Raw genomic sequence first — 13248 nt, 5'->3', positions numbered from 1 at the left:
ACACTTCCTCCCTGGGTCGGCTGATAGCCTATGGCTTTTAACCCCATTTCTATGCTGATGACACCCAAATCTAATCTCTCTACCCCCCCAGCTCATGCCATCAGTCTTCTCACACATCACTATTTTACTAACATACATATCAGTCTGGATGTCATACCACTTTCTCAAACACAATCTATCCAAAACTGAGCTAATATTACCTCCCCGTTCCCTGACTTCTCTGTCATGATTGATGGTACAACTGTCAACCTGTCCCTGCATGTCAAGATGCTAGGTGTAATACCGTACTCTGAACTTTCCTTTCAGTCCACATCCAATCACTATCCAAATCTGGCCGGCTCAACTTCTGCAAGATCTCCAAAATACACTCCGAAACCAATGACACCACAGAGCTTCTAATTCACTCTCTGGTTATCTCTTGCCTCGACTACTGCAACTTCCTGGATTACCGATTACCTTTACGTAGGCTATCCCCCCCCCCTTCAGTCCATCTTCAATACTGCTGATAAACTTAAAGTGGAGTTCCACCCACTTTTACAACTCTTCAGCATCCCTCACTAATCTGTGCACTGTAAACAAATTGGATATTTTTTTATTTCTTTTCTCAGCACCTACTATATATCTGCTGTATTCATTTTTCACTTCCTCCTCCCTGGCCGTGGCCCATCGCATCATTTCCTGTTTGCAATGCCTTCTGGGAAGGGGCAGCAACTTCCTCTGACACTGCCGTTGCTATGGAAACCTGACCTGAAACCTATTACACTGCTTGTGCTGCACTGAGCATGTGAGAGATCTGCAAGGATGAGGTCCAGGAAGAAATACAGTCTGGCTTCAGATGCCCACACTTAAGATGTCCATGGCCAGCTGTAAGTTTATAAAATAACAAACTACTGCTATAAACTAACAAAACAGACCTTAGATTACAGACTAACTTTACTAGAATACATTAAGCTTGTGTATTATGGGGGTATTTTTATTTAAAAAGTATAATTTCGGCCGGAACACCACTTTAACCACCTTATCAACCGCTCAGCATCCTCCACCCCTCTCTGCCAATCCCTCCACTGGCATCCACTCATCCAATTAATAAAATTCAAAATACTAACAATGCCATCCACAACTCTGGGTGCCTCCCAGCTACATCACCAACCTAGTCTCATAAAAACAATGAAATAATTTTCTTTGTTACTTCCAAGACCTCCTTTTCTCTAGCTCCCGTGTCACCTCCTCCCGTGTTAGTCTCCAGTACTTCTCCTGAACCTCTCCCACCCTAACTCTCAACTCCAATCTGTTCAACTATCCCCTAGGTTTACTTTTAGGGGATCCCAGAAGCCTATCCTGCCTCCACTTAGCAACTGTATTTGTATATTCTCCCTCAGCTCACCCCCCCACAGTTCTTACCTTTTGTAAGCTCTAACGAGTAGGGTCCTTGGATCTAGGAGTCAGGCAACCAGAAACTCAAAGAACATGCCAAAAACACAACCTCTGTGCGTAGTTGATTTGTTTTATATTCATTTCAATGGGGAGCTATGTTTTTAGTGCAGTTTGAAAAGCGCACCAAAAACACAGCAAGCAGAAACTCAACTGAAACATAACCAACTGGTGTGAAGAGATACATATGATTTAAAGGGAAGCATTTTTCTTTTGAAAAAAAGAACATTGTGAACACAAAGTTACCCCACACTGTGGCCTATAGTCTCATGTTTTCAATAAATCCTGAATAATTAGTTTTGATGTCTAAAATCTTCATAATAACGTCAAATTTTTTAGTAAGCAGAAAGTCTGTTCTGTATGAATTAGTACAGAAACTAATCAAACGATGACAAAGAATGAAAAGTAGCACACAAGTAGCACAGAGTTCAGAACTCATTCCCTAGCATGAAAACTTTGGTAAAATATAAAATTACATAAAAGTGGTTGTAAACCTCAGACATAAAATATGAACAAAGCATATACCTCTATAGTGTTTATGGGCATATTAGAAGAGGAGCGTTTACAGGCCGAGAAAAAAAAAAAAAGCACCAAAAAAGGTGCATTCAGGTGAGGTCCTAGTGTGGGAGTGCTAAAGCATTCCAATGGCCAGAACAGATTAATACTATCCAATAGAATGCATTAATGCTCAAACACTTGATGCGTTTAAACGTGTGTGTAATGTGTGGCTTTTACCGTGTTTTTTAAGCAGCATTTTTCCTGCCAGGCGTTCTGATATTCAGAGGGGCTTACCAGATGCCCTGTGTGCACGAGGTTTTGAAAGGAAAACTCTCATCAGAAGTTAGAAAGGCTAATTAAATCCCCAGGTGACCCAGTGCACATACACTATATTACCAAAAGTATTGGGACACCTGCCTTTACACACATGAACTTTAATGGCATCCAGTCTTAGTTAGTAGGGTTCAATATTGAGTTGGCCCACCCTTTGCAGCTATAACAGCTTCAACTCTTCTGGGAAGGCTGTCCACAAGGTTTAGGAGTGTGTCTATGGGAATGTTTGACCATTCTTCCAGAAGCGCATTTGTGAAGGCAGGCACTGATGTGGATGAGAAGGCCTGGCTTTTAGTCTCTGCTCTAATTCATCCCAAAGGTGTTCTATCGGGTTGAGGTCAGGACTCTGTGCAGGCCAGTCAAGTTCCTCCACCCCGAACTTGCTCATCCATGTCTTTATGGACCTTGCTTGTGCAGTGGTGCGCAGTCATGTTGGAACAGAGAAGAGAGGCCATCCCCAAACTGTTCCCACAAAGTTGGGAGCATGAAATCGTCAAAAATGTCTTGGTATGCTGACGCCTTAGTTCCAGTGAAGGGAATTCTTAAGGGGCCAAGCCCAACCCCTAAAAAACAACATAAAACAGAAGAAAAAAAAAAAGAAAAAAAAAAAAAAAAAGAAAAAGGACTTTAGAGGTTGCTACTATGATCCCAAATAGGAAAGAAAAATGGTCCCATATTACAGTAAAAATATATATTAATTTACTTAAACACGAACATGTCTGGAAGGTACACTGTCCCATGGAAGAAAACAGATTGGGAAGCTGTAACAGAGAGAGAGAGAGAGAGAGAGAGAGAGAGAGAGAGAGAGAGAGAGAGAGAGAGAGAGAGAGAGAGAGAGAGAGGAGAGAGAGAGAGAGAGAGAGAGAGAGAGAGAGAGAGAGAGAGAGAGAGAGAGAGAGAGAGAGAGAGAGAGAGAGAGAGAGAGAGAGAGAGAGAGAGAGAGAGAGAGAGAGAGAGAGAGAGACGAGAGAGAGAGAGAGAGAGGAGAGAGAGAGATCGCATGGATGGCCTAGAGACTTGTAACAAGGTAGCCCTAGAAGGTCCCTTCTGGCTAGAGGCCAGTCATACGAAATTGCAATGTCAGCAAGAATGGATCGCGATCTGTTCTCTTCCATGAGACAGTGTACCTTTCAGACATGTTCAGGTTTCTTTTTTCCTTTATTATGTGTGTTTTAATGTGATTTAAATGAATTATATATTTTTACTATAATATGAGACCATTTTCTTTCCTATTTGTGATCATAGTGGCAAGCTCTAAAGTCCTTTTAACTCTTTTTTCTTTTTTTTGCTCAATTATCATTGGATGTGGTGTCACACTCTGCAATATATGTCTCAAACCTTTTTTGCCCTGAAAAACAAACCCACACTATAATCCCCCTCCACCAAATGATTTGGACCAGTGCACAAAGCAAGGTCTATAAAGGCCTGGATGAGTGAGTTTGGGGTGGAGGAACTTGACTGGCCTGCACAGAGTCCTGACCTCAACCTTATGGAACACCTTTGGGATAAATTAGAGGGGGGGGACTACAAGCCAGGACTTCTCATCCACATCAGTGCCTGACCTCACAAATATGCTTCTTGGAGAGTGGTCAAATATTCCCATAAACACATTCCTAAACCTTGTGGACCGCCTTCCCAGAAGAGTTGAAGCCTAAGACATGTAAGTGTAAAGGCAGGTGTCCCAATACTTTTGGTAATATAGTGTGGTTCTTGTCATTAAAATCAGTGCTCTGGTTTGGTTAGCAAAGGAGGCATGGCTACAGAATGGACAGGGGGCTGTAGGAGATTGCAAGCTCAGCCATTTATTTGTACAATTGTGTCTGTAATGCCCCCTCCACTCTGTGCAGTCAGTCAGAAGCTTGTCTGCTTTGTTCAGCGTCATCGAATAACAGTATGGGGGATTTGCCAAATCTTTTTAACTTCTAATGGGACTACTTATTTAATTTTTATAGGGGAACAGAAAATATGTATATTTTGTGTCTTACCTATAAAAGGTCATCATGCAACCAGTGATGGTCATGTTCATTGGTACCTGAGCTGACATCCTTCCAATGAGAATCATCTTTTCACCAGTGTCAGGGTGAAAGGCAGAATCATATACATACTTGGCTCTCCACAATTCATCTTCAGTGAGTCCTGGCTGCACAATCCCATGCCTTGAAAAAAATAAACATTTATTAGAGTTAACGTGAATCTTACTATTTTTTCTTAAAGAGCAGGCAACACAAGTATTATCTTTATTAGTCAGAAAAGCCTCTTTATGTCCTTCTCTAAACCATGATGGTTCTAGCACTTCCATGTGTTCTCACCGTAAAAAAAAAAAAAAAAAAAAAAAAAAAAAAAAGGGAGTACTTGGTTTTGCCCACCGGCCACACACAAACACTGTACACAAGCAGCTAAGGGGGTAAAGCTTACAAGCTAGCCTAGGATTCCCCAAAACGTCAAAATAGGCCCCAAGGGTTTATGGGACTATCTGAGGGGGTCAAAAACGTCTGGGGGTCAACAGATGCTTCATAAGTGATGGAAGATCAGTTAATCATTCTTTTAATGTCTCTGTGGAGCTCCACATCAGTACCTAGCCCTAAAAGAGTTCCTTTAACCACTTGTGCACTGCGTCGCTGTAACTGACAATTGCGCGGTCCTGCGACGTTGTACCCAAACAAAATTGATGTACTTTTTTCCCCATAGAGCTTTTTTTTGGTGTTATTTGATCACCTTTGCTTTTTTTTTTTTTTTGCGCTATAAACAAAAAAAAAAAAAAAAGAGCGACAATTTTGAAAAAAATTTAAAATATATAAAACCACAATATTTTGTACTTCTTGCTATAATAAATATAAAAAAAAAAAAAGAAAAAAAAAAAGAAAATAAGGTCTCTCAGTTTAGGCCGATATGTTCTTCTACATATTTTTGGAGAAAAAAAAAAAAATAATTCGCAATAAGCTTATATTGACTGGTTTGCGCAAAAGTTATAGCGTCTACAAAATAGGGGATATATTCATGGCATTTTTATTATTATTATTTTTTTACTAGTAATGACGGTAATCTGCGATTTTTATCGGGAATGCAACATTGCGGCGGACAGATCGGACACTTCTGACACATTTTTGGGATCATTGACATTTATACAGCGATCAGAGCTAAAAATAGCCACGGATTACTTTATAAATGTCACTGGCAGGGAAGGGGTTAACTGTGTGTTCCCTCAGTGTGTTCTATCTGTGAGGGGGATGTGACTGACTGAGGGAGGAGACCGATTGCTGCTCCTACTTAGTAGGAACACATGACCGGTCTCCAGTGGCGTAGCGTGGGTTGTCAGCACCCGGGGCAAGGCAAGTAATTTGCGCCCCCTAACCTGCGGACTTTTAGCACTCCCCGAGTCCCTTCAAATACAATAGTACTGACCTACCTGATTCCTATACTGACCACTACACACTAACCAACTTGATTTCAACACTGACCAACCTGATTCCTTTACTGACCATTACACACTACACTGACCACTATACTATACTGTCCACTACACTGAGAACTATACTGACCACTACACTACACTATACTGTCCACTACACTGACCACTAAACTATACTATCCACTACACTGACCACTATATTGTCCACTACACTATACTGACCAATATACTGTCCACTACACTGAGAACTACACTGACCACTATATTATACTGGACCACTACACTGTCCCCTACACTGACCACTATACTATACTGACCCCTACACTGAAAACTACACTGACCACTATACTATAATGACCCCTACACTGAAAACTACACTGACCACTATACTGTCCACTACACTACACTGACCACCATACTACACTGACCACCATACTACACTACAAGGACCACTATACTATACTGTCCACTACACTGACCACTATACTATACTGTCCACCATACTACACTACACTGTCCACTACACTGACCACCATACTACACTACACTGCCCGCTATGCTGTCCACTATACTACACTGTCCACTACACTGACCACTATATTGCACTACACTGACCACTATACTACACTGACCGCTATACTGTCCACTACACTGACCACCATACTACACTAAGTGACCACCATACTACACTAACTGACCACTATCCTACACTACACTGAACCACCGTACTACACTGACCACCGTACTACACTAACTGACCACCATACTACACTAACTGACCACCATACTACACTAACTGACCACCATACTACACTAACTGACTTTCTCTCTCTCCCCCCCCGCCCCTTGGGGCCAGTAACATGACTCTCACGAGGGAGTCTTACTCACCTTCGTGTCTGGCTGGCCTGCATCAGGGCGGAGGAGAAGACAGCGGCGACTCACATTGCTTCTCTCCCCCGCGCTCTAGCTGCCATGTTCAGTGTCCAGCGCAGCGCACAGTGATAGGGCGTATGGGGGTCATGTGCGAAGGCGGGACTTCAGGAGCGATCGCGGACAGGCCAGCTCTATGCCTCACGTGACCCACATACGCCCAATCACAGGGACACCGGACACTGAACATGGCGGCCAGAGCCCGGGACACAGGAATTTAAAATTAGGAGGAGGCAGCCAGTGACACATACTGGCGCCCCCCCTAAATGTTGCGCCCGGGGCCACGGCACCCCCTACACCCCCCACGCTACGCCACTGCCGGTCTCTACTCCCCTGACAGAACCAGGATTTGTGTACTTACACAAACGGATCCCTGTTCTGGCTTTGTCAGGAGCGATCGCGCATTCGCTCCGGGGACATGCTCCATCCAATTAAAGAGCCGACATACCATGACTGCGATTCGAGCAGCCGTGCCAACCTGCTGCTGTACAACTGCGGCGGCAGGTCGGCAAGCAAAGCATGAACAACAGCACAGTGCTTGTGCTGTGCAATTTGGCCCCCTGTATCACCTAAAATACCTGGCTGATCATGCCTGGTTCTGCCCTCTCCCCTGTAAACCGACCATGGTTTATCATGGCTGCTGAGCCCTGACACTGTGGTCAGTTTATGTGCCTCAGTCATCCACAGCTATCCTCTCTGCCCCCCCCCCTCCCCTCTCTGCCAGCTCTGTGTGTGAGCCGAGCACACTGCGATTCGAGCAGCCGTGCCAACCTGCTGCTGTACAACTGCGGCAGCAGGTCGGCAAGCAAAGCATGAACAACAGCACAGTGCTTGTGCTGTGCAATTTGGCCCCCTGTATCACCTAAAATACCTGGCTGATCATGCCTGGTTCTGCCCTCTCCCCTGTAAACCGACCATGGTTTATCATGGCTGCTGAGCCCTGACACTGTGGTCAGTTTATGTGCCTCAGTCATCCACAGCTATCCTCTCTGCTCCCCCCCCCTCCCCTCTCTGCCAGCTCTGTGTGTGAGCCGCCCCTCCCCTTCTAGCACCGTTCTGAGCAGTATAAAAATTACTGCTCACAATCACTGTCAGCCCCTCTGCTAGGATAACATGTAGTATACAGTGTATGTAAAAAGAAGAGGAGAAGGAGAGAACCTCCAAAAGACAGTCCACTCAAGAGCATGCGGGTATTAAACCTAAATATCTTTATTGATTATCCCAGTAAAAACAGTATTTCTATCCAAAAACCATTAATTAAAAATAGGACAAAAAGTCCTACACAGCACTGGTGGCCACCGATGTTTTCCACATACATAAATCACTCATGCATCCATACACACTTCAACTTATTGAGAAGACCCGGGTCTGATGTATATTTCATTTACTTCCCAAATAAAGTTTATGAATAGATTTGTTATTGCCACTTCGGTCCTTACTGAATAAAGTGCAGGTGCTGGTGATTAGAAAGATATCCGTCCGGATATTGATAATGAGAAAAAACAGACTTCAATATATGGCAGGTTGGTAAATTAATAATTAGATAAATAGATGTTTATGTGTGGAGATCCATGTCCCACCAATGCACAGGTTAGACGCGTCTAACCTGTGCACTGGTGGGACATGGATCTCCACACACATAAATGAGGAATCAACTTTTGCACATACAGAAGCAATCTGAGAATTTTCCAAGATGGCGGGTTGAGCCCTGCGGTGAACACTGGGACTAAGCGCTTCCCCTGGTAAATCTACAGACTTAGCGCGGAACATTTCTTGAACCCTCTGACACACCGTACTTCCCCACGGAAAGACCCGGAAACAACAGCTCCTGTCAGTACGGGCGAGCACACCGCATGTCTGCTCCCCCACACCAAGACAACGCGGCTATCGCAGTCCTCTATGGGACTTGGAACTCTTTGGTTGAAGACGTCAAACGGTGAGCTTTGTAGTGCTCCAACATATACGGAGGCACACCATATATTGCTATTTGCCGTTTGTTTCCCTACCAAATACATTTTCTTGCTTTCCAACTGCTGCTATATAGCCGGTAAAACGGGGACACTTCATCTATTTATCTAATTATTAATTTACCAACCTGCCATATATTGAAGTCTGTTTTTCCTCATTATCAATATCCGGACGGATATCTTTCTAATCACCAGCACCTGCACTTTATTCAGTAAGGACCGAAGTGGCAATAACAAATCTATTCATAAACTTTATTTGGGAAGTAAATGAAATATACATCAGATCCGGGTCTTCTCAATAAGTTGAAGTGTGTATGGATGCATGAGTGATTTATGTATGTGGAAAACATCGGTGGCCACCAGTGCTGTGTAGGACTTTTTGTCCTATTTTTAATTAATGGTTTTTGGATAGAAATACTGTTTTTACTGGGATAATCAATAAAGATATTTAGGTTTAATACCCGCATGCTCTTGAGTGGACTGTCTTTTGGAGGTTCTCTCCTTCTCCTCTTCTTTTTACATATGTTCATTTGGTCCCTAGAGCAACCATTTTTGATTGTTGATCACCTATTGTTATTCCAATCAACAATGGACTAGTGGTATAAGGGGTATTATTATACAGGTAGGCAATTATTGGCCAATAAAATTAACCCTGACTATACCCTCAAACCTACTTTGGATGAATATAAGGTGTTCCACTCTCCTGTTTCTCTTTATAGTATACAGTGTATGCAGTTTTTTAAAATTCTTCTTCTAAATACCTTATTTCCCCTCGCCGATCAGCGGTCCGTGACCGCCCGTCTTTCTCTTCTTCCGATACATGCACTACAGAGGGAGGTCACGTGACCGCCCGGCAGAGGGAAATCTCGTCCCCTCTCTCGGTAGGGCATACATCGGTGGAAGAGAGCGACGGGTGGTCACGTGACCCCTGATCGGCGAGGAGAAATAAGGTATTTAGAAGAAGAATTAAAAAAAAAAAAAAAAGGCATACCCTGTATACTATATGTTATCCTAGCAGAGGGGCTGGTAGCGATTGTGAGCACTGCCTTTACAACCCCTTTAAGCTGAATTAGCCAGAGGCAAGACAATGTTACCTAGGGATGAATGATCAGCTGCCAAAGAGTAGCCTTGAGTCAACTTTATCAGCTGTGTATTGTTAAGGGTCTTATTTACACCCTCAAATTCTTTTGGGACCCAGTGGGTACAACCATGACAGTAGAAGTGGTGCCAAAGAACCGATTTCTGCGCATTACTATAATGCCAGCAGCTGCTGCCAAGGGGAAGTATTAACAAAATCCACAAGGATATGAATAATAATACTGCTAATATTATTCAAGGTACTATTATTTACGTTTTAGGGTCGACGAACATTCTGAAGCTTCATGAAGGGGGTTCGATGAGCTTGGGTGACAATTCGGTCTCCAGATACAGTACAGTGAGTGAATGTGGTCCCCTAAGGCAGTAAGAATCAATTAACAATATCCGCTGCATTACAACGCAGTGGCTGGTGTCTGGTACGATCTGGTGGGATAACTGCAGTGCCGACGTGCTCATCATGGTACATTGCATAGTTCACTTTTTTCTTTTAAAACAAACATTACTGAAATGTGACAGTCACATTTCATGACCTTTTATTGGCTGCTGCATGGTTGCAAGGTGGTGGATTACTCCCCACTGCACCACAAAAAAAAAGTACAACTTCTTGTACCTTTTTGAGCACACACAATCAGCATACCACTGCAGCGTGGTGGTATGAATGGGGCACATAGAAGCCAAGGCTGGTGTGAATGGGCCCGAAATGTGTTACTGCTAAAAACAAAAAAGGAAAACTAGGACTAATTGCGGTCTTCACATCTAAGGACTGGTAAGCTAAAACATATTACATTTTAATACTGGGGTTCAGATATACTTAAAAGCGAAGTTCCGCCCACTGCTGCAAAAATTAAAAGCCAGCAGCTACAAATACTGAACACTTACCTGTCCTGGAGTCCAACAATGTTGGCACCGCAGCTGATGTTTCCATCAGCTGTCGGGTGCTGCCGCTGCCATTGCCAGTAAGGGAACCCAGTAGTGAAGCATTACAGCTTCACGCTGGGTCCCTACTGCGCACTCCTACTGGCCTGGCGGCGGAGGGGGGAGGAGGAGGGAGCCAACTGTTGACGTAATGCGCCACGGCCCCCAGAAGAGGGGACAGGATACCTGTTAAAGACTGTGGCACCGGAGGGGGAGGAGACAAATGAGCGAAAGTTCCACTTTTGGGTGGAACTCCGCTTTAATGGAAGTTTGCTTTGCTAGTTAGATTCATTGAATGGCTTCCATTTTTCCATCTCCTGATCACAGCACACTCAGACCTCTTCAGATGTTCTGAAAAATGTCTAAATACGTCTAAAATATCCATGCAATGTTGTAACTTTACAGTGTTACCATTCCAGTGCTGTCCATGAAGCATAAGATTTTTATAAGCAACAGATATGATTTTCATCTGCTGTTGCATGTTAAAGTGGAAGTAAAGGCTAAATATAAGTCTTGTTAAAAATGTTGCCTCTCACCTCCACCTACCTATGCTGCATGCACTTTATAAAAGAGTAGCGAAAATACCTTTTTTTAAATCTGCTTTGATGTGGTCACGTAATCCAAAAGGTGCATATTTTTAAACAAGAGTTATATTAAGCCTATACTTCCACTAAGAAAAAAAAAAACAAAAAAAAAACACACAACAAATGTAGGCGTAAATAGCAGCATATGCCACTTGTAGAGAAGAAATGCTGTATATATATATATATATATATTATTTTCTGTCTTTTTTTTCAGCAAGTGTCTTCAAAGAACATGCTAACTTAATAAAATCTAGTTTACTAAAGAATAGTGTATCAAACAATCACCATTTATTAATCATTTGACCTCCGGAAAGGTTTTACCCCTTCATGACCAGGGCATTCTTTGCCATTCAGCACTGTGGTATTTGAACTCGCAATAGCATGGTCATGCAACACTTCATGCAGATTTATTTTTTATCCTTTTTTTTCACACAAATAGAGCTTTCTTTTGGTGGTATTTGATCACCACTGGGTTTTTTATATAAACGAAAAAAAGACTCAAAACTAAAAACTAAAAAAAAAAAAAAAAAAAAAAAAAAATTAATTAAAAAAACAAAAACAAAAAAACAACAACACATTTCTTCATAAATTTAGCCTAACATGTATTCTGCTACATGTCTGATAAAAAAATAAAAATAAAATAATCAAAAAAATCCCAATAAGTGTATAAATACAGAGAAGACTAAAAGGGATTTTGACGGTGCAAGCAAACTATACATAGAGAAAAAAAGTTTTTTTTCTAAAAAAGACAATTTATTATTTCAACCATTAAAAAAGAACATACAAATTGTACATAGTATCAAAAAAATTTTTTTTTTCCAATTCTAAAAACATGGTGGTCGGATGGGACAGGAGTGTGTATTATGGTTTAGCAGATGATACTTATTGCATACTAGCCCGACATGTTTCGCATTGTCGCTTTTTCAAGGGATATGCAAACTGGTGGTGATATCATCCGACACTCTTATTGATTCCCCATATTGACCCAACAAAAAACCTTGTCAAACCCAGCGCGTACAAACCCAGACCGGGGCAGCAAATGAGGCCAGAAATTGCAACCACAGGGAACAGAAGGATGGAGTCTGTTGATTGATCAAAGCAATACCCAGAGAGTGGAAGTAGTCATCAATTTCGATTGAAATTGTAGTTATAGGAAATACTACAATATTGCTGGTAAATGAAGCAGTCACTCACACTGCTGGAAAAAAGAGTTCCATCCTCCGGCGCTGACCATTTTTTGTGTAAAAGTTATAGCATCTACAAAATTATAGTATGGTGATCAGAGACTTCGTGTCACCGTGATAGGGTGGCGGACAATCTGTCGCTAACAGGTACTGGCTGGGAGGATCAATAACAGACACTGGCATCGCTAGTGACACTAATAAAGTGATCAATGATAATAGTGTACACTGACACTGTACTAATGACACTGGCTGGGAAGGGGTTAACATCTAAGATCAATCAAGGGGTTAACTGTGTGCCTAACAAGTGTAATATGTGCTGCTTTTACTAAAGAAACCTGGCTGTTTTTTCTCCCTGCTTTTCAGGGAGAAGAAACAGCCAGATTGCTGATTACTGTACACAGACTTTAGGTGGTTAAACTAAAGTATTTGGTTTCACCTTTTTTATTATCATTTGTTCTATCTCAGTGTTGCTGATCTCCAGCATCCTATTTGCAGCCACTTCCTGTCTGCATGCATTAGTTCAGTGGCTGCATAGCATTTCTTATGGCAAGTTTCCTGAGGATGACAACACTGGACCATGCCTGTGTAATTTCTTTCCAATAATTTTTATTGCAAAGTTTTACATGGTATACAAAAGCATGAACATTGTCAAATAAATATCAAAGAGCCAAATCATCCTCCTATACAATTAGAGGCCATAATGCGGTGACCGAGGAACAGCTAAATCAAGAAAAACTTGGTCTAACATTAATGGCTCTACCTAAGAGCCCTTTCACACTGGGGCGGTTTGCAGGCGCTATTGCGCTAATAATAGCGCCTGCAAACCGACCCGAAAGTGCCGCTGCTGTGTATCCAGTGTGAAAGCCCCGAGGGCTTTCACACTGGAGCGATGCGCTGGC

General features: G+C 42.4%; 1 protein-coding gene across 1 annotated transcript in view; it reads right to left on the bottom strand.

Moving 5' to 3' along the window:
• Positions 1 to 13248, bottom strand: part of LOC141132330 (sideroflexin-1) — a 112428-nt gene that overhangs the window by 54323 nt on the left and 44857 nt on the right. The window contains exon 3 of the mRNA XM_073620610.1: positions 4248 to 4418. Coding sequence (XP_073476711.1) covers positions 4248 to 4418 — 171 coding nt within the window. The remainder of the gene's footprint in view (positions 1 to 4247; positions 4419 to 13248) is intronic.

Source organism: Aquarana catesbeiana, linkage group LG03, assembly GCF_042186555.1.
Source record: "Aquarana catesbeiana isolate 2022-GZ linkage group LG03, ASM4218655v1, whole genome shotgun sequence".
NCBI lineage: Eukaryota > Metazoa > Chordata > Amphibia > Anura > Ranidae > Aquarana > Aquarana catesbeiana.
This window is presented reverse-complemented; position numbering and strand designations above follow the sequence as displayed.